At 49.2% G+C, this 21,644-nt stretch overlaps 1 protein-coding gene across 38 annotated transcripts in view; it reads right to left on the bottom strand.

The window, feature by feature from the left end:
• Positions 1-2,968: 2,968 nt before the first annotated feature.
• NRXN2 (neurexin 2) overlaps positions 2,969-21,644 on the bottom strand; it is a 493,176-nt gene continuing 474,500 nt past the window's right edge. For 30 of the 38 annotated variants that reach the window (XM_087881005.1, XM_087880976.1, XM_087880996.1 and 27 more), the window contains 2 exons: positions 17,988-18,066; positions 2,969-5,183 (listed from right to left, as the gene is read on the bottom strand). In XM_087881005.1, coding sequence (XP_087737131.1) covers positions 4,285-5,183; positions 17,988-18,066 — 978 coding nt within the window. In that variant the 3' untranslated portion in view covers positions 2,969-4,284. The remainder of the gene's footprint in view (positions 5,184-17,987; positions 18,067-21,644) is intronic. The other 8 variants (XM_087881008.1, XM_087881014.1, XM_087881009.1 and 5 more) reach the window with 1 other exon arrangement.

Raw genomic sequence — 21,644 nt, 5'->3', positions numbered from 1 at the left:
ACTTTTGGGATAGAACACAGAAATAGGGTTCGAAAGGACCTCGGAGGTCTTCTAGTCCAACCCCCTGCTGGAGCAGAAGACCTTATACCAATTTGGAACAAATTTTGGATGTCTTCTTGAAAGTCTCCAGTGGTGGAGCATCCACAAGTTCGGAAGGCAAGCCGTTCCTCTGATTAATTGTTAATCTTCAAGTGGAGAAGGTTGAGAAAGATCCTAGGTTAACACCTTTGCTGGATTTGGTCTGGAATTAGAAGCTAAACCACAATGAAACAGGACCAACATGGCTGCTTCATCAAACCTGCAGAACTCTTGTCAAGGCGATTGTGCGAATCCAGCACAACACACACATTGCTTCTCACTCTACTGGCTTCACACCTGCCGTCAAGAGCCCAACGGATAGCTACAGATAGGTTTCTTGGAGGGACAGGAATAAATTTGAGGGGTGTGTGTGAACCTCCTCTTTTTCTTTTTACGTGTGGCCAGTCAAACGAGAAATCCATTTGTGGTCAGATGGTCAACTGGCAAAGATTTGATTCGCCTAAAAGGGCAGGGATCGGCAATCTTAAACACTAAAAAAGAACCATTTGGATCTGTTTCCCGCAGAAAAGAAAACACCGGGAGCCACAAAAACCCTTCCTGTGCCTGACTATTTCCTGAGGAGCCACAAAACTAGCATTTGTAGTTGAATTAAATATTCTGTTTTCTTCTGAAACTTTTCTTTTCTTGGATTTATCCGTGGTTGGCCTACCGGGGGTTGAAAAGCTCAATAAATCGCGTGCCAGGCGGGTGTCACACATTGGCGGTTGTGACATATATTTTGAGCGACAGGGAGCCGCAGCAGAGGGGCGAAAGAGCCACATGCGGCTCCAGAGCTGCGGGTTGCCAACACCTGTAAAAGAGGAAGCTAGAAAAATAGGATTGGTTGTCCCGTTGGGTCCTTTGGTCCCCCCAAGTCTAGAGAAAAATGTGATGGTGGGTCCCCCAAAACGTTCGTTGGCAATGAGATTCAAGACTTTAGGAGATTAATTTTCTTGAGCCATTTGACATCCGTCGCGACATCCAGATGCCGCCTGGGTGTAATTTATGTCTGCAGTCTAAATAGGAATCGCGGGCTTGTATTTGGCATTTTCTCTCCTCCCCCACACATCTGAGTTTCCTACTAGTCCATTTTTTATGGCATTTTACGAAAGTATTGGCCTCCGACCGATTGGAAATTAAAAACAAAATGAGAAAACCCTTGGTCCTTCATCATGGATAGCTTGAGAAATCCTGGTCTAGGATAGCAATTCCTTCCTTCCCTCTGGCCTGGACCGAACACCGTTGAAACCTTTCCTGAAGGATGGGAACTTTTGATCGTCCACCAGAGTGGAAAACGATGCCGAAAAAGCCTATTTTTTCTTGAATCCTAGTGAGTTTTGGGGGGGGACAAGGGCCTCTTGGTCCGCACCCCGCAATAAGGGCCAGATCCACCATCTCCTGCCAGGACAGAGATGGGCCATGAACCAGCAATCCTTCCCAACACTAAGCCACAAAACAATCAATTTTTCCCTCGCTTGTCTGAATGCAGAACTGCCTTGGCACCCAGGATGCATGTGGAGCCCCTGACTGGCTTCTCCATAGTTTTTGCGGTGGCAGGAAAGGGGGGGTTCAATGAAAACACCCCCTTTATTTTTGAGCTGACACGGGCCATGCCTTATGGGCAAGGCAGAACTGGCCCTAACGGGAATACCTGGTTCTCCGGGCAGGCAAAGTGTGGAGGAAGAGGAAAGCTGACGTCTTCTGGGAGGCAGGAAGGAAGGCGCCAGGGAGAAATCAAGCAGGAGGCCAAAGAGAGAAACTGAGGCCAGGTCTGTGTCTCAAACCCTCTTTCTCAAATTGGGGGTCTGCTCTGAATCCCCCTTTGCTGCCTGGAAGAGCTCCAGACCCAAATCTCTTGCCCAGCGGTGAAATCCACTTACCTTCACTACCAGTTCAGGAACGGGAGCATGCGCCGAGGGTCAAAAACGGGACGTATTGACGTCCCGCCGCCGGTGCTACCGGTTCGCGCGAGCCAGATAGATCCGGCTGGATTTGACCGCTGCTGCCGCCCTGAGACCACTTTCACTCTCAAAAAGCCCCCTGGGGCCTCCTCCCAAACTTCTCCCCCTTCCCACAACCTGAGCCTCGTTTTCCCACTGTTTGCCCATTGACAATCCGTTGTGTGAACTGCAGGAAACAGAGCAAATCGTTGGAGATGTGGAGATGGCCCAGTCTAACCTCTCGAGAGGCCAACAAGTGTTGGGGAGTGGTGGGGTTCGACCCCCTTCCCCCCTCCCTTTCAAAAATCCAGGTCGACTCCTTCCATCTTCCCCTCTTTATTTGTGGTCCTCACCCACTCCCTTCCCTCTGCTCCCTCGTTCCCCCTCCTTGTTTTAACTCTTGATAGCTTACGCATACTGTATTTTCTCATAGACCTTTATAAAGCTATTATATCACTCTATATCGATGTTTCTCAACTGCAGCCATTTTAAGAGGGGGTGGACTTCAACTCCCAGAATCCCCCAGCTGGCTAGGGAATTCTGGGAGTTGAAGTCCAACCCCCTCTTAAAATGGCTACGATTCAGAAACACCTCTCTTTCTCTCTCTGTACATATATAACGTCGTATTTATAGATAGATCTCTGATCTATGGCTTTCTCTCTTCGCGTTGGCTCCCTGTTGAGGTTACTCTACAATTTTGGCAGAACCAGGAAGTTGGCTCCAGTCGAGGGACCCTACTACCCCAAATCATACCTCTGCCCCCTTTTTGGGGAACATCCGTGGCATCACCGTTGTACAACTGCTTTGCTCCAAGTCGGGTCTCCGGGCACTCTTGCGTCTTCCTTCGGCCTCTGGCCTGCCCGCACCCGCCGAACCCCCCTCCCCCCCGGTTTTCACAAAAGCAAAACAAAGTTTAAAAACAAAAACAAAAAAAATAACAACTCATGATCTGACATGCTCGTTTCTTTTTAACACCATTTTGGAAAAAAAGGAACACAATATAGCACCTTGGTTTTTGAAGGGAGACCTAGAAAGGACGACGGTGGGAGGCATGGCGGATGGCGGGAGGGTGGCCGAACCCCTTCCCGAATGCAAAACTCCGGCCAATGTCGGTCCCGCTCGGCTGCGGGGGGGGGGGGGGAAACGGGGGTACATCACGCCACCCACAACTTGGTTCACAATGGCATCGAGTTATGGGCGTCAAACCTCTTAGGACCCCCACCCCTCTTTTTTTTAAAAAAAAAAACACAGCGTGATTTGGAACTCCCCCATTTTGGGAACAAGTCGGGGCCCATCCGGTTGGCATTCGGCAATCGGGAGGGTTCCCCCCCCCCTGCAGAGAGGTTGGGCTGCCAACACCCCACAGTGCCCTGCTTCCTCTTGGCATTTCTCTCCTGCCTTCCCAGGAAATCAAAGCTTAAAGGACGAGAGGAGGGGTGGTGGGAGGATGGCTAGGCCAGGCCACGATTTGAAGAGGGAGGACGGAGGGTTTGCGGTCTCCCTCGCCTTCCTCCCTTGGCCAGTCCAGGGGTCAGGCCTGGCTCCGGCTGAGGATTCCTTTCAGAGCAGCTGGGAGGGTGGCTGGGGTGCGGTCAGAGGGAGGGAGCCCCATTTTTTTCCCCACCTCCATCAAAGGGCCAAACCCTGCTGAGGGTGGGGTGCACCACAATCTGCCTGCCTTAGGGCTGGCCATGCATCACTCCGGCTGCAGTCCCACTTGGGGAAGGGGCTGTGATTCTGTGTTCCCCCCCCCAAACCCTTTTTTAATCCTCTTCCTTGTGCGGTCCAGGCACCATCCGTCCCTCTTTCGGGCGAGAGGCAGCCCCGCTGTGGCCCTAATTCAAACCCTTGCCTTTAAGTCTGCCTAGGACGGGGTGGGGAGAATAAAAAATGACAATCCTCCGGGGTCGGAAGGGTCAGGGGGGAAGGAGGGAAGAGGGGGGGGGCCCTGCCAGCTTCTCACCTCCCCTTTGTTTCCCTCTCTCTCTCTTTTTGTTGGTCTTTTTTTGCGAGGGGAGGGCGTAAAAGGAGAACGAGATGAGCGAACCAAAGAGGGTGGGCGACGGGGGGGGGGGACGGGCCCCCGTTCGGAGTGGCGAGGCATTTGGGGAGGTCTCCTCTCCAGAAAGTTTTTTTTGGGGGGGGGCGTGGGTGGGGGGGGAAATGCATGTCTGAATAGTCTCACTGCGCGCTTCCTTCGGATGTGGGTCTCTCTCTCTCTGGCGCACGCAGGGATTTGGGGTGGGGTTGAGGACAGGGGGGGGCCTCAGACATAATATTCCTTGTCTTTGTTTTTCTTGCTTTTACTGGCCGTTTTGGGGGCCGCGGCCGTCTTCTCCTTGACCACCGTGCCATTGCTCTGCGCCGAGTTACTGATGTAGTTACGGCTCTGGTCCACCTGGTAGGAGCCTTCGTCCCGGTTGCGGTACTTGTACATGGCATAGAGAAGGATGAGGATGCAGAGGGCGGCGGCTGCCACGATGCCCACCACCATGCCAGTGGTGCTGCTGGACTCCCGGATGACCTCCACGGCGCCGGGGGGACCCCTCTCCCCGGGGTCGGTGGGGTTAGCTGTGGGCAGATTGTGGAAATCGGGGGAAGAGGTTATAACGGGGTACTTGGGACGGTTGAGCTTGTCCGGCTCGAAGGAGGTGGCCAAAGGGGGGATGTGTTCGGGGTGGGGCCGCAGGGGCTCGCGGTTGTTCATTTTGCCTGCGGGGATACGGTGGAGCAGGGTGGGAGAAGTGGTGGAGGCCAGGAGGTCTGGGCCGGAGGGCGAAGCCGGCAATCCTGTCCTAAGGTTGGGGCGGTATCCGTGGGGTTTTTTGGCGGCTCCTCCATCGGGGCGGCCCATCGGGGTCCTATCAGTGACCAGGGGGAAAGTGGTGTAAAAATCTTCGTCGTCGGTGGGGGGCAGGCTGGAGTCAAAGACCTCGCCGGAGGCGTACCCCGAGGCTTCGATGCCCTCTTCGCAATCGCTGTCGTCTTGGTCGGTCAGGCAGGGGGGCTTCGGCTGAGCCGGGAGGGAGATGGTATCTTTGGTGGTTTCGATTACGGTTAGGAAGGGGCCGAAGGTGGGAGGCAGGGGGATAAAAGGTGAGCGCGTGGCAATTGGAGGGGTGTCTAGAGAGTCTTCGGTTATTATGGGTAAGACTAATTCACCTCCTAGAACAGAGAGAAAAGGGGGAAGAGAAGAGAGGGGGAAAAGGGTCAGCCACGCGGCCACGGGGTCCCCCCCACGTGCACACAAGACAGCGCCAAACCACAAGAATAGCTGCTAGCCAATCCCCACTGACTCTGGTCCCTGGCCACTTCCCTTTTTTTTTTCTTTTTTCATTTTTGTCTAGAGAAATCATAATCAAAGGGAAAAGAAAGAAGAAAAGAAAAAGATAATTAAAAAAAAGTCATTTAATCCGTAAAAAGAAAAAAAAAAGAAAAAAAAATTAAACAGATAAAACAGCAGAATTAAGACCAGTAACACCCTCTTTGGCTGATTGCTTTTCCCATCCTCTTCGGCTAAAACACTAAAATATTCTTTCTCTCAATCTCTCTCTCTCTCTCTCTCTCTCTCTTTTTTTTCCTTATTTTTTTTTCCCTGTTTGTTTTTTGTTTTTTGTTTTTTTTAAAAAAAATAAGAGAGCAAACCACGGAATTCAGTCAACTTACATCAACAAATAGGCCGTGTGATATTAGCATGAAGAAAAAAAATTACAAAAAAGAAAACTAGGTAAGAATGTTTTTTTGGAGAAAAATCAACTTTTTTTTTTCTTTTCGTTTCTTTTAAACATCTCTCTCTCTGCATCTTGCCTTTATTTTTTATTTTATTTTTTTTAAATTTCGCTTTCTTCCCAAGATTCATTTCTTTTGCTTGTTTTTTTTTTCTTCCTCATAACGGTACCCCTTTGCCGCTTCCCTCCTCCCGTAGCCGCCCCCCCCAAAAGGACCCCCCCAGGATTTCTTGCACCCCAAAATCCCTATCACCCACTTCGATGTTCCGAAAACTTAAAATCATTGGGGAGTTTCAAATCCGTATTTTTTTTTTTTAGCTCTTTGCAAATTTGAGGATTTGAAGATATAAACTAAATTAGGACTTTGCAGAGAATTGGTCGGAGCTGGGATGGCAGAGCCCTGCTTTCTCTGGTTTTTTTTCTTCCTTCCCCCCCCCCCCCAAATTGATCCTGGATTTGACCTTCCTGGCCTTGTGCAAAATGGGGGCGAAAGTGGATGATTGGGAAATGGGGTGTTTTGATTTTTCCCCCTCTCCCAAGGAGGGGTGATAATAGCTTTCCCTGCGTTCCCACGGGATCCCCGGATAGGAAACAGGTGACCAAGGTCCTTAGCAAAGAACTACCTCCTCAATACAATGGGGAAAAAAAACAACAGCCAAAAAAGACCCAAAAAGAAGTTGAAGAGGGAATCTGGGCTGAAGAGGCAGAAAAGTGGATTTGAAGTGTGTATGTGTGTGTGTATATAAGAGAGGGGGGGAGGAGAGAGAGGGAGGGAGGGGGAAAGAGGGGGAGGAGAAAGGGTAAGGGAGGAGGAGGGAGAGGGAGAAGGGGAGAGAGGGCGGGATGGAGAGAAAGAAGAGGGGAGGAGAGAGAGGGGAAGGAGAGAGGGGGAGAGAGGGAGGGAGAGAAATGGAGGGAGAAGGAGAGAGAGGGAGAGAGAGGGAGGGGGAAGGAGAGGGAGGAGAGAAAGGGAGAGAGGGGAGGAGAGAGAGGGGGCAAGGGAGGGGGAGGGAGAGAGAGGGAGAGAGGGGAGAGAGGGAGGGTTGGAGAGAAAGAAGAGGGGAGGAGAGAGAGAGGGGAAGGAGAGAGGGGGAGAGGCGGAGAGAGGGAGGGAGGGAGAGAAATAGTGGGGGAAGGAGAGGGAGGGAGGAGAGAAAGGGAGAGAGAGAGGAGGATAGGGAGAGGAGAGAGAGGGAGAGAGAGAAAGAGAGGGAGGGAGGAAGAGGGAGAGAAAGAGAGGGGGAAGGAGAGAGAGAGAGAAAAGACCCTATTTTTTAATGGGAAAACAAGGAAAAATCCTTCTTGGAAAGTTGGAATTTTTTTCTCAAGCTGCAGGCCATGCTTGGCCTTTGAATAGCAGGTTGGAAAGAAAACATTGGGATTTGAGGTCATTTTGTTGATCGTTTTCAGTGTATTTCAAAATCCCTTGGAGTGTGTGTGTGGAGGGGGGGGAGCCAATAAATAAGAGTACAATTAGAAGAGATTTATCTGGCTATTATGAAAAAAAAAGATGTTGAGAACTTGAGACTCTACAAGGAGTGCAGAGAAGAGCAACAAAGAGGATTAGGGGACTGGAGGTTTCAATATATAAAGAACGGTTCCAGAAACTGGATATGTCTAGTTTAATGAAAATGAGGACCAGGGGAGACATGATCACAATCTTCCGATATCTCAGGGGCTGCCCCAAAGAAGGGGGAGTCAAGCTATTCTCCAAAACACCTGAGGGCAGGACAAGAAGCAACGGGTGGAAACTCATCAAGGAGAGAAGCAATTTAGAATTAAGGAGAAATTTCCTGACAGTTGGAACAATTCATCAGTGGAACAGCTTGCCACCAGACGTTATGTGTGCTCCATCACTGGAGGTTTTCAAAAAAAAAGACCGGAGAACCATTTGTCTGAAATGATCCTGTTTGAGCAGGGGTTGGACTAGACGACCTCCGAGGTCCCTACCAACCGTTTTACATTGTTAATCTATTTCGGTTAACCATCTGAGCCAGTATTTCTGGCCTCAGCAACTTTTAGGATGGTCGATAGACAAACCTGGCCATTGCAAAAGCATTTCCACCTCCCGGTAGAGAGCCTGGATTAAGATTATGCCTAATTTTTATTCCTTAGCTGAATTCGCACAGCACTGTTCACTTGGCTGAGTATGTTAAAAGGTTAAAAATGGCACGGCTAATCTAGGGAAAGAGGGAAGGAGACGCAAACATCCACAGGTTTATTTTGTGCTAGAATAAACGGTGTTTTTATCTCCATCACGGGTGGGTCACGCAGCCGTGGGTTTCCAATATCCTTACAACCGGTTCGCCGTGGGCGTGCATGTTTGTTTCACATGTGCTCCTTGCGCGCACGCACTTTGCTCGATCGCGTGCCGTCCACGCATGCCCCCAGCCTCAAAAACATGTGTAAATAGGATGGCATAGAGACGGGGTGGGCGGGCCCATTCGCGATCTCTGCTACCAATTCAGCCGAACCGATACGAACCGGCTGAATCCCACCTCTGGTGTCACAGGTACACAAATGCTCGGAAGCCCTTTGCATGTCGGCACTCCGAACATTTTCAGGCAGGAAAAGAAGAGGAAGATTTTCACGCAGCGCAATTCCTTAGCTGAGTTTAGCACGGCGCCCCCGTTCGCCTGGTGAATTAAATTGAAAGGTTAAATGGAATTAACCCATTTTTCTTTTTCTCAGCTTGTGCAAGAGGCCTAAAAAGCGGAAGCTAATCGAATAAGTTGGATTGATAAAATTTCAGGAACGTTGCCCCAAAAGGGTGACTTTTGAAAGAGGCAACTGGACCTCTTTCTGGGGTTTTTTTCTTTGAAGAGGTTTCGCTTCTCATCCGAGAAGCTTCTTCGGCTCTAGGTAACATCATCAGTGCTAGTAGGGAGTGCAATTTGCTGTCAGTTTATAGCAGGGGTGTCAAACTCGATTTCATTGAGGGCCGCATCAGGGTTCTGTTTGACCTCGGTGAGGCAGAGTGGGTGTGGCCAGGGTGGGCGTGGCCAGCTCAACATCACTCGTGTCGGGGACACCTGTGGGGGCCCGACTGTTCTGCCAGAGAAAACGGGCTCCCGAGCTCAGTTTTTGGCTTACGACGGCCTCCTGCAACCCTCTGGCAGCAAAAATGGAGCCTCGGAGGGCCGTGGGCGGCTCTCTCGAGCTCCGTTTTCGCTGGCAGAGGCAACGTGGGGTGGTCCTTCGCTGTTTCCAGGTTGGCCCTGCGGGCTGGATCTAAACACTCCGTGGGCTGGATTCGGATCCCGGGCCTTGAGTTTGACACCCGTATTTTAGTGCCAGTGTGACAAGGGACAGCAAATTGCACTCCTTAATTGCACTGATGATGTTACCTAGTTTGGGTCACAAACCGTCTGCAAGAGAGCAAGCGAGCTCCGAGAGCACCAAGGGCCCCTCATTCTAGGACCGTGATGGCACACAGAGCCATATCTGTGGGCATGCCAGCATTCCTCTAACTCAGCTCCAGCGCACATGTGTGTGCCGGCCAGCTAATTTTCTGGCCTTGTGGGCCCACCGGAAGTCGGGAAACGGGTCGTTTCCAGCCTCCGGGGGCCTGGGGAAAGCTGTTTTCGCCCTCCCCAGGCTCCAAAAAAGCCTTGGGAGCCTGGGGAGGGTGAAAAACAGGCCTACTGGGCCCACTGTGCCATCTCGTGCCAAAAGTGGGGGGAGCGCAGGGGGATCGCAGGTGCGGGGGGTGGGGCGCATTGAATTATGGGTGTGGGCACTGTTCTAGGATCTCTCCAGGGGAGAAATGTAGGGGGTACCAGCCCCTCCCTATAGGTTAGAGCAGGGGTCCCCAACCCCTGGTCCTTGGACCGGTACTGAGCCGTGGCATGTCAGAAACCGGGCCACGCAAAGAAGCGAAGCGGTTTCATATGCAGGCATGCACATGAAACCACGTCCCCCACTGGTCCACGGAGTAACCTGCCTCCACGGAACCGGTCCTTGGTGCCCAAATGGTTGAAGGTGGCTGGGTTAGAGAACAACTGCCATCATCCAGGCCAGGGCTGGTATTCACTTACTTTCTCTACCGGTTCGCAAATGTGCTTTGCTCGCACGCACCCTGTCCACGTATGTGCTTTGCTGGCGTGTGCCCGGCTGAATCCCACCTCTGATCCAGGCATGTTCTACCTATCTACCTGCCTGTAACCTGCAGCTGGGCGGTGCAGGGCGAAGAGTCCCCAGCTGTGCAACACACACGGCCAGCTATTCCCAGCTGTTAGGCAGCGAGTTCATTAAGGAAGCCTCCAGCTGCAGGGCCAGGCTGGGCTGGGCCGCGACGGCAGGCAGGGAAGGGCTGTGCCAGAGCCGGTGGCGGCGCGCAAGGGCATCGGCAGAGCGAGCGGAGCGGTGTGGCTCGCTCGTCTCGCCCCGCTATGATTAACGGCACTGCTTTCTACCCCAATTAAATGTCATACGTTTGCAGATTTCCTGCCATCTCAATCTCCAGCGCCTGGGGGTGGGGGTGGGGGGATGGTGGATGCTGCAATAATAATAATAATAATAATAATAATAATAATAATAATAATAATAATAATAATAAAACAACAATCTCACTTGCTGTTTAATAGGCAAGAACTGAGATGTTCGGAGGAAAATCCACCTGGAATTATCACTTGATTGCAGCTGGGTTTTTTTTCCCCTCTTTCTTTCTTCCTTATTAGCTAGTTCTCACAACCCTTTTAACTAGGTCAATGCGCAAGCTTAATGGCTGCAGCTGGTGATGTTGGGGTAGGGTTAAAGGGGAGGGGGGGAGATTGTTAGGGTGGGGTTGGGGGGGGAGTTTGCCGAGTATCGCAAACCCACCTGGATTGGGAGAACCCAGGAAACAGAGGAATTTACGGCCTGGGTCCAGGTGACGTGCAAATCTCATGCCTGCCCTCCATTTTGGAAAATGGCTTGTGTGAATTAGAGGCCCAGTTTTAAAAGACGAACATCTAATAAAGATATTATTATCTAAGAATAAAGTAGGTAGGTAATCTGTGTGCGTAAACAGGGTATATCCATCCATCCATCCATCTATCTATCTTCTCTCCCTCTAATCCATCTGTCTGTCTGTCTGTCTACCTATCTACCTACCTATCTATTTACCATGTTTTCCCGAAAATAAGACCCTGTCTTATATTTTTTTGAACCCTGAAATAAGCACTTGGCCTTATTGCCATGCGCTCAAAAGTTCGATTGGGTTTATTTTCAGGGAATGTCTTATTTTGGGGGAAACAGGGTATCTATCTATCTATCTATCTATCTATCTATCTATCTATCTATCTATCTATCTATCTATCTATCTATCTATCTACCCTCCCTCTAATCCATGTCTGTCTGTCTGTCTGTCTGTCTATCTATCTACCATGTTTTCCCGAAAATAAGACTCTGTCTTATAAATTTTTTTGAACCCTGAAATAAGCGCTTGGCCTTATTGCCATGCACTCAAAAGCCCGATTGGGCTTATTATCAGGGGATGTCTTATTTTGGGGAAAACTAACTCAATTGCTGAACTGACCTATTTTCTAAATACATTACCTAGATAGAACGATCCATCCAGGAACCAAACGGGCTGAATTCAGACAATATGCTAACCTATGAACAAACTAACCACGGTTCGTGTTTTTTTTTTTTTAAAAAAAAAACAATTGGGCAGGCTTTGCAAATCCATCTGCTGGATTGTTTATTGACCTGTTTAGGTAATCTGTGTGCAGGTTCTCTTTGCATTCTCACAACCCACTGAACACTGGTGAAGTAAACCTAACTGACTGAGCATTTACAGAATTCTTTGGGGGCAGATTGCACATTCAAGACTGGCATGGCACGGTGGGTCTGGCAGGGAAGGATACTGCAAAATCCCCATTCCCTCCCCACTCCAGGGGAAGGATGCTGCAAAATCCTTCCTGGACTACTGTAACACTCTCTACATAGGGCTCCCCTTGAGGAGCACCCGGAGGCTCCAACTGGCGCAGAGTGCGGGCTGCACGGGTGGTTATGGGAGCCACATGGCGCTCCCATGTAACACCTCTCCTGCGCGAGCTGCACTGGCTCCCTGTCTTCCGGGTGCGCTTCAAGGTTTTGGTTACCTTTAGAGCGCTCCCTGGCTTAGGGCCTGGTTATTTACGGGACCGCCTGCTGCTGCAAACGGCCTCCCACCGGCCAGTACGCTCTCACAGAGAGGGGCTCCTCCGGGTGTTGTTGGACAAACAATGTCGGCTGGCGGCCCCCAGGGGGAGAGCCTTCTCTGTGGGGGCACCTACGATCTGGAACGAGCTCCCCCCGGAGATACGGAGGATCCCGGATCTGCGCACCTTCCGCCGCGCTCTCAAGACCTTTCTATTTCCCCAGGCTGGTCTGGCCTAACCTCTCCCATTCTCTTTTTAATGTAAATTTTAATATAAATTTTAATTTGTTCTTAACCTGGGGTTTTAAATTTGTCTTGGGCTAAATTGATTTAATTCGATTTTACTTCTGCTCTTAAATTTTTGTATTCTATGTGTTTTATCTTGTGCCTGTTCACTGTCCTGAGTCCTTCGGGAGTAGGGCGGTATATAAATCAAATAAAATGAAAAAAAATGAAAATTCTTTCTGTTGGTGCAGTTGTGTGGACACCGAATCGTAAACCTCAGAAGTTTTCCGGGAGGGTTGACAAATATCATTCCAACTTGGAAGGCCAAGTTTGGGCTCAACTTACACTTCTAGTCCTTGACTTGCGACCACAGATGGGTCCAAAGGGATCGTTGCCTACGCAAGGCAGTTAAGGGAGTTTTAGCCCATTTTTCGCCACCGTTGTTAAGTGAAGCATCGCAGCTGTCGGGAAGGTTCTCCTTAGTTCTAGGTTGCTTCTCTCCTTGATGAGTTTCCATCCATTGTTTCTCGTTTTGCCTTCTGGTGCTTAGGAGAATAGGTCGACCCCCTCTTCTTTGTGGCAGCCCCCCCCAAAATATTGGAAGACTGCTATCGTGCCCCCCACCCCCAGTCCTTACCACGAGACTAGACATACCCAGTTCCTGCAACTGCTCTTGATATGTTTTAGTCTCCAGCCCCCTAATCGTCTTTGTTGCTCTTCTCGGCACCCTTCCCAGAAAAGAAATGGCATAGTGCCGAATTTTGATCCTGGCTGGGAATTCTGGGAGTTGAAATCCACAAGTCACAAAGGGGCCATAGTTCCATACCTCTGGCATACAGCATCTGCCAAAGGGGTTGTTTTTACGATTGGGACTATCTGTAAGCAGCAGTGTTGCCCAAATGAGTTGCCATCAGAACGAACAGAATAACCGAGTTGGAAGGCACCTTGGAGGTCTTCTAGTCCAACCCCCTGCTTAGGCAGGAAACCCTACACCACTTGAGACAAAATGGTTATCCAACCTCTTCTTTAAAAACTTCCAGTGATGGCGCCCCCACAACTTCTGGTGGCATGTTGTTCCACTGGTTAATTGTTCTCACTGTCAGGAAATTTCTCCTTAATTCCAGGTTGCTTCTCTCCTTCATTAGTTTCCACCCATTGCTTCTTGTCCTACCCTCAGGGGCTTTGGAGAATAGCTTAAACAGTTTAAACAGTAACAGAGTTGGAAGGGACCTTGGAGGCCATCTAGTCCAGCGGTCTGCAATCTTAAACACTCAAAGAGCCATTTGGACCCGTTTCCCACAGAAAAGAAAACACCGGGAGCCACAAAACCCTTCCCGTACCTGACTATTTCCTGAGCGGCCACAAAACTAGCATATGTAGTTGAATTAAACGTTCTGTTTTCTTCTGAAACTTTTCTTGGATTTATCCATGGTTGGCCTACCGGGGGTGGAAAAGCTCAATAAATCGTGTGTCAGTGGGTGTCGCACATTGGCGGTTGTGATGCATATTTTGAGTGACAGGGAGCCGCAGCAGAGGGGTGAAAGAGCCACATGTGGCTCCAGAGCTCCAGGTTGCTGATCCCTGATCTAGTGCAACCCCCTGTTCACGCAGGAGTTCTGTACTAGGGATTCGAACTGCCGAACTGCCGACCTTTCTGATCGACAATCTCAGCGTCTTAGCCACTGAGCCACCTAGCCAGGGAGCTTGACTTCCTCTTCTTTGGGGCAGCCCCTGAGATATTGGGGCACCCATAGTCATTATTTTCATCGAACTAGACATACCCAGTTTCTGCAACACAATACCCATGGTTCCCAGCTACGTCTGGGCATCTTTAAGACAGAGTTAACTCCCTTGGATGAGCAGGGTGATGGGCTACTGGCTCCCTCCTTCCCCAGCCTCCCTCCAAGAAAATTCACTTTATTCCCGACGCTGAGAATTAAAAGACTTTTAAAAGAAGGTTGGAATTCTTTCCTCTTTTTTTGGGGGGGGGGGAGCATGGAATTTGTCCTACGGATGAAAGATTGATCCGCTCCTGTCACACACACACACACACAAAATCCTCCCCGCATCTGCATTCACACACTCTTAATCTGGATTACGCTAAACTCAACTTTATGGACATGTAAATCCATTGTCTGTTAAGTCAAAGGGTTTTAAGTCATTGAAGGCCTCCTGACATCATAAGCAGGCAAACGCTGCACATTTTTTGGATTCTTACACAAAATTGTGTCATTAGCGTCGTTACGGAAATGTCACCGACGACATCAATTTTTAAGGATTTGCATACATTTATATCTGCCTCGGTTCGTAGTAGATTACGGGGGAATAAATGCAGAATCCTTGCAGATGTTTAGTGCAATTTGGAGCGAAGGCATTAATTTACGTTGAGGACTTACGCATGTAGCACAAAGCCTAATTATACGTAAAAACTAGCTTTTGTGCATTGTTAAGGGATATATCGAGGACCAAGCCTACTTATTAAATCTGGAAATTGAGAAATCGGAATCGGTTAAACCGAGATTTTACTGCGTTGTTCACACTTACAACCGAGGCAGCGACCTCGTGGACACGTGATCAAAAATTTGGATCCCTGGCAAATGGTTGCAGTTTGGCAACCTTCTGACAAGCCAAGTCAAATGGGGAAGCTGGATTCGTTTAAACGACCGTGTCATGGACTTCACAACTATAGTAATTCACTTAATGACAGTGTTCAAGGAAGGTTGTAAAACTGAACGACAATGCTCATTTAACTGCTCCCGCTTTGGAGTGAAAATGCTGGGTTCGGTTGTGATCGTAAGTTGAGGACTACCATATATTTCCATATATGTCAATCGCAGAGGCCAGAGAGCTTCTTCCCTTGTCAATCACAAGGCGAGAGAGCCAATAGGGTTTGATTTTAGCAGGAAGAGGGAGGGGATTGACTTGAACCCTACGTGCTCAGTTTTCTCTAAGGGAGTGAGAATCAACCCTGCTGGCTGGGGAAGGCTGCTCTAAGAAAGCAGGAACTACGCTCCAAGGCAGATGGGCTGCATTCAGACAACACGCAAAACTGGAGCGAACCCGGGTTTGGGGGGGGGGATTTTCCTTGAAATTTTCCCGACAATGAGAACAATTAAATCAGCTTTGCCTCCAGAAGTTGTGGCTTGCTCCCTCGCTGGAGGTTTTGACGGTCGGTTTGGACAACCGTTTGTCTGAAAGAGTCTAGGTTTGAGATCACGGATCTAGGGTCTCCTCCCTGAGCAGGGGGTTGGACTAGAAGACCTCCAAGGTCCCTTCCAACTCTTCTATTCTATTCTATTCTATTCTGAATTATATTGTATTGTACCCTACACTCTATATTATTTTCTCTATTCTATTCTATTCTATTCTATTCTATTCTATTCTATTCTATTCTATTCTATTCTATTCTATTCTATTCTATTCCTATTCTGAATTATATTGTAATCTACCCTACACTCTATATTATTTTCTCTATTCTATTCTATTCTATTCTATTCTATTCTATTCTATTCTATTCTATCCTGAATTTTATTCTATTCTACCCTACATTCTATTCTATTCTATTCCGAATTATATTGTAATCTACCCTATACTCTATATTATTTTCTCTATTCTATTCTATTCTACCCTACACTCTATTCTATTCTATTCTATTCTGAATTCTATTCTATTCTACCCTACACTCTATTGTATTCTACCCTACATTCTATATTATTTTCTCTATTCTATTCTATTCTATTCTATTCTATTCTATTCTATTCTATTCTATTCTATTCTATTCTATTCTATTCTATTCTATCCTATCCTATCCTATCCTATCCTATCCTATCCTATCCTATCCGCAATTTGGCAGTTCAAATCTCACCAGGCTCAAGGTTGACTCAGCCTTCCGTCCTTCCGAGGTGGGTAAAATGAGGATCCGGGATTATTGTTGGGGGCAAGAGGCTGACTCTGTAAACCGCTTAGAGAGGGCTGTATAAGTCTTACTGCTATTGCTCTTCTGAATTCTGTTCTATTGTCTATGCTATGTTAGTCTACTCTATTCTATATTATTTTCTATATTATTCTATTCTATTTCTACTCTACTCTATACTAATTTTACTTTACTGTACTCCTGCCTTGCCCTCTGTACTGGGCCACTGAATTAAACCACGTGAGATTTCTTTCGTTGGCACATGGCACACACTGCAAGCACCACCATTCTCCCCATTAACCTGGTTTGGTGTGGGTGAAGCCTGCTAGAACTGTGGTAATCATGATAAGTGAATCTCTGTTCCCATTTTTCAAGCATCCGAAGGCCTCGTCAGAGAGTAGTTTTATTTATTTATTTATTCAATTTATACAGCCACCCACCTCAAAGTAGTGATTCAACTCCTGATACTGGGCAGGGGGTGGACCGGATGGCCTCCAGGGTTCCTTTTAAGCTGGGCGTTTTATGTTTCTATCACTCTAGAAATGCCTGCCAGCTTCCTTTCAGCTCTATTTTTAGGTGATGTCGGAGAATGCTTTTATGCCACAAGATCTTTCCTGCTTGATCTTTTATGTTTCAAAGGTAAGGCCAGTGTCTTTTGTAATATATATATATATATCTATCATTGGGTCTTTTAATGCTTTTTGCTTTTGATGTTTTCTGCCTTCTTTGATCTTTAAATATTGATGGAGCCATCTATTTCTTTCTTTCTTTCTTTCTTTCTTTCTTTCTTTCTTTCTTTCTTTCTTTCTTTCTTTCTTTGCTACTATTGCAACATCATTATTATCGTAGCTATTGTTGACGGAAATGATTTTTTTTTTTTTTTAAATAAAAGATAAAAAGCAGAATACGATTAACACGGGTTCTGCTAACTGGCGTTTTTACCCGCCTTTTCCACTTCTCGATAGAGCTTAAAGGCTGAGGACTAGGAGCTTGATTTTTTTTAAAAGCGACACGGCCGCTGATTTTGGGGACCCTGGATTTTGTGCGTATGTGATGTAACCGCAGCGATCAAAAGAACGTCTTGTGCGTGTGCGTGAATTTTTGTGTGTGTTTAAAGACAAGAGGGAAGAGGAGAGGAGGGGAAGGGGATAGAAGGAGAGGTGAGGAGCAGAGAGGCGAGAGGAGAGGAGTGAGGGGAAGGAAAAGGGGAGAGGAGAGGAGTGAGGGGAAGGGAAAGGGGAGAGGAGGAGAGGAGAGGAGAGAGGGGAAGGAAAAGGGGATGGAGAGGAGAGGAGAGGAGAGGAGAGAGGGGAAGGGAAAGGGGATACGACAGTGATGGCGAACCTATGGCACATGTGCTGGAAGTGGCACACAGAGCCATCACTCCGGGCATGCCAGCTGTCGCCCGTTGCACTTCCAGGTTCCGGTGAAACCGGAAGAGCAGCTCCCTGGTGTGCACATGCGAGGTGGTCTTGCTCGTCTTTGCGCACCTTGCAAAGCCCGCTCCTGTTTAGGCACTTGGTGCCGAAAAGGTTTGCCAACACTGGGATAGGAGGCCAGGCAAGGAGAAGAGAGAAGAGGAGTGAGGGGAAAGAGGATAGAAGGAGAAGAGAGGAGAAGAGGAGAGGAGAGGGGAAGAGAGGAGAGGAGAGAAGGGAAGGGAAGGTAATGGAATGGAATAGAATAGAATAGAATAGAATAGAATAGAATAGAATAGAATAGAATAGAATAGAATAGAATAGAATAGAATAGAATAGAATAGAATAGAATAGAATAGAATGCAGGAAGGAGGAGGAAGGCAGATGTAGTGCCCAACTGCAACTGGGGGTCCTGGATTTTTCAAAAAAGTCACCTGCTTGAGTCTCTGCACAGAGAGACTCCCCCCCAACTCATCCCTGGGGCTTGGGCAAGGCTGGGGCAGTCCCTCCCCCTCCTGACTTCAGGGTGCCCCGGGGCAGAGAGGATGGAAAAAGACCCACCGGTACTCGGCTCACACTCCTCCAGGTCCTCATCGTCGCTGGGACACTCGGCCGAAGCCACCAGCAGGTCATCTGAATTCTGGAGAGAGGGAGAGAAAGGCCTGGCGGTCAGCGGGGGGGGGGCAATCCACAGGGCTACCTACCACCCCCCCATCCAACCTGCCAGTCCCAACATTCACCAATATTGGCTTTTTTTGTTTGTTTTAAAAGAAAAATCTGCCCTTCTCAGTCTCTGGCACAAATTTCTAATTCTTGGTTAGGACTGAAATCCCCCACCCCAACTTCTTCCCTTCTATGATATAAGATGCCCTCCTCCCATTTTTCCCCAACACAACAACTTTGTAAGATAGGTTGGGCTAAAGGGGTGTCAACTCGCAAAGCATCCCTGGCCTGGGATGCTTTGCGAAGGGGGAGGGGAAACCGATGAAGCAGTACGGCAGCCAAATACAGGAGCACATTCCAGACATATCTCTCTCAAGGCTGTCTCCCAGGGTTACCTACAGCAGCTGGAGTGGTGTGACCTCTACAACCCGCGAAATTGCTCCGTTGGCAAATGTGATTGATGACACGTCCTGGAGGGAGGGTGGGAAACAGGGTCATGACTGGGGCCTAAATTACATGGGGTCAGAGTTGGCTTCACTTGGGAACGTGCGGACATGAAGCTCCTAATAAATAACTGGATTTCTTTTGAAGCTTGGCTCGAGGCTCATGATTTAATTAGGGCATCCATCCGGAACCCTGACAGCAGGCTAGTGCAAAGTGGCTTCCAGGGGTCCTTCAACCAGGCCCCTGTCCATTTGTCTCTGCTTCTGGACAAATGGACAGATGTCCTCAGTCCGTCTTCCCGGTCTGAACTCCTGTCCACACGATGTGACGCCCGCCTGCACCTGCCTGTGAGATCCTAGCTCTGATCAAGATCAATCAATTGGAATAGAGCTGGAAGGGACCCTGGAGGTCTTCTAGTCCAACCCCCTGCTCAAACAAGAGACCCTTTTCTCCTCCTCCTCCTCAGAATAATGCAGTTGGAAGGGACCCTGGAGGTCTTCTAGTCCAACCCTCTGCTCAAACAGGAGACTATGCTCCCCTTCTCCTCCTTTCTTCTCCTCCTCCTCAGAATAATAGGTTGGAAGGGACCCTGGAGGTCTTCTAGTCCAACCCCCTGATCAAGCAGGAGACCCTGCACTCCTTCTCTTTCCTCCTCCTCAGAATAATAATTGGAAGGGAGCTTGGAGATCTTCTAGTCCAACCCCCTGCTCAAGCCAGTGTTCTGCCCCAGCTACGGGTCCCAAGAAGTGTACCACACACACACAGCTCCAAAAACTCCGTTTAATACAAACAGACCCCTTTCAAAATGCAGGCTTTAACCACCAATGTCCTTATCAGCCTGCTATGAATTACAGAGTTTAAACAAAGTCCGACAAGGGTTGGCAATCAGCCCAGAAACCAAGTTGTAACAAAAAACTCACTCTCAAAATGCTCTGCGTAGGACCAAACGTTGTTTCCAGCAACGTTTGCTATCTGTGTGCAAACTTAAATAGGCTAAAGGGAGTGGCCAATTAACCCCAAGCCTTACTCTCGAGGAGACCTCCTCCTCAGTAGCCACTCCTGCCTATTGGCAGCCCTGCGTGCTCGAGCATTGAGGAGAGGCTCCTCCACTTCACTCTCTTCACTTGAAGGAGCCTCTGGAGGTTCTGAAGGCCCAGGCTGAGTCTCTGCCTCTGGCACCACATCCTCTTCAGCCTCCTTGCTATCCAACTCGAGCGCCGGCTGCACAGGCTGCTGGCGCGACACCACACCAGTCTCCTCGGCGTTGGGATCGGCCACGATCTGCACAGGCCGCTGGTGGGCCACAACAGCCGGAGACTCTACACCTTTTCAGAAAGATGGCTGCCCAGACTTTTCTTATAAACCCTCAGTGAGGAAGCACCCACAACTTCTGAAGTTCCAGTTGAACCGGTCTGGAAAATGCCCCGGGGGCGGGGGGGGGGGCGGCGGCAAAGGTGGATGATCCAGGAAGGGTGGGATCTTCTACCCAGGACCTGCCCCATTGAATCAACAAAGCCATCCAAGAGACAGAAGGAAATTTTGGGATGCAGGCTGGAGTATCCCACAGGGGCTTTGAAAATCCCCCCCCCCGTTGAGTTCTCAGAACGTGTCTCATCTGCCGATTCATTTTTGGATGGGTGCAGGGGTGAAATCTACTTACCTTCCTGACCGCTTCGGAAGCGCACCTGCACTGCGCGCGTCACATGCGCACGCAGACCCTCTGCGCATGCGCAGAGGGTAAAAAACACATTGCTTCCTGGTTAAAACCAGGAAGTAACGAAACCCAGGTCGTGCCGGAGCCTCGCGCCGCTATCGCTACCGGTTCTCCGAACCACCTGCCACAATCGCTACCGGATCGCCCAATTCGGTCCGAACCGGGAGTATTCCCCCCCTGGATGGGTGGGTGACACACCAAATGTCTCCAAAGTGGCTTTTCCAAAAAGGCAACTGCAATTCCTGCCCCCCCCCCTTTGGAAAAAAGAAACAGAACCGAAAAATGCTTCTTGGATGAGAAGCAAAAATTATTTTCAAAGGCCGTTAGCCCTCTCTCCAAGAGTCGTTTGAGGCCACTTGAAACTGCTGAAAGGCCCGTGTTGTAGACTGGAGAGAGATGATGTTCGTAGCCCTCTCCCTCTGTCGAGAGAGGGCTCTTCAATTTTGACATAATGGCCTCTTTCCAGGGGTGGGATTCAGCTGGTTCGGACCGGTTCAGGTTAATTTTAATCTGGTTCGCTGAACCGGTAGTTGCAAGGACTGGCTGACCCTGTCCAACCCATCCTGCCCCTCCCAGGAGTCTCCATGCGGCCCGTTTTGGATGTCAGGTAAGTGCAGTGCCCGCATGGAAGCTCTTGGAGAGCGAGAAACGGGCCTCCGAGAAGTTCCTGAAGTCTGGAAACGGGCCCGTTTCCAGCCTCCGGAGCCCGGGGGAGACTGTTTTCGCCCTCCTGGAGACTCAAGGAAAGCCTCTTGAGCCTGGGGAGGGTGAAAAGGCCCACCCCGGCCATGCTGCAGGAGGCCAAGTAGGCCATGCCCCCATGGCCACACCCACTTAGCAACCGGGCAACGAACCGGTTACTAAAATTTTTCAATCCCCACCCATTTTGATCCCTCTTTCAGCGGTCCTCTCTGTCCAAAATGTGGACTTTGCCATCTTCAAAAGAGCGGCCTTTGTCTTTTAAATGCAGATGGACTGCCGCATCTAATCCTGATGGTTTTGTTCTCCTATGTTGTGCCATGCGTTTGCGAAGTGGTTGTTTTGTTTCTCCACCAATCTCCTGTCTATAACACGGGCCTTTCAGCCGTTCCAAGAAGGCTCCACACCCATTTGCACCACACGGGTGACCCTGAGGGCATAGCTAAACCTCCAAGTGGCCTCAACGGCCCTCTAAAAAGGATGCAAATGAACCAGCTGTCTGCAGTAAGCATAAATCCTTCCATTCCCCACCATCCAAATCAGAGCTGAAGAAGCTTCTGGGATGAGAAGCGAAACGTCTTCAAAAGAAAAACCAAGAAAGTCCAGTTGCCTCTTGAAAAAAATAGCACCTTTGGGACAACCAGGACCTGGAGGACTGAGAATCTCCATAGACAAATTTGGTGACTTCCCAATCTGCA

The sequence above is a fragment of the Pantherophis guttatus genome, chromosome 18 (assembly GCF_059756535.1).
Source record: "Pantherophis guttatus breed Tessera chromosome 18, ASM5975653v1, whole genome shotgun sequence".
In the NCBI taxonomy this organism is placed as follows: Eukaryota; Metazoa; Chordata; class Lepidosauria; order Squamata; family Colubridae; genus Pantherophis; species Pantherophis guttatus.
Note: the sequence above shows the minus strand (reverse complement) of the source record. Positions and strands in the feature narration are given on the sequence as shown.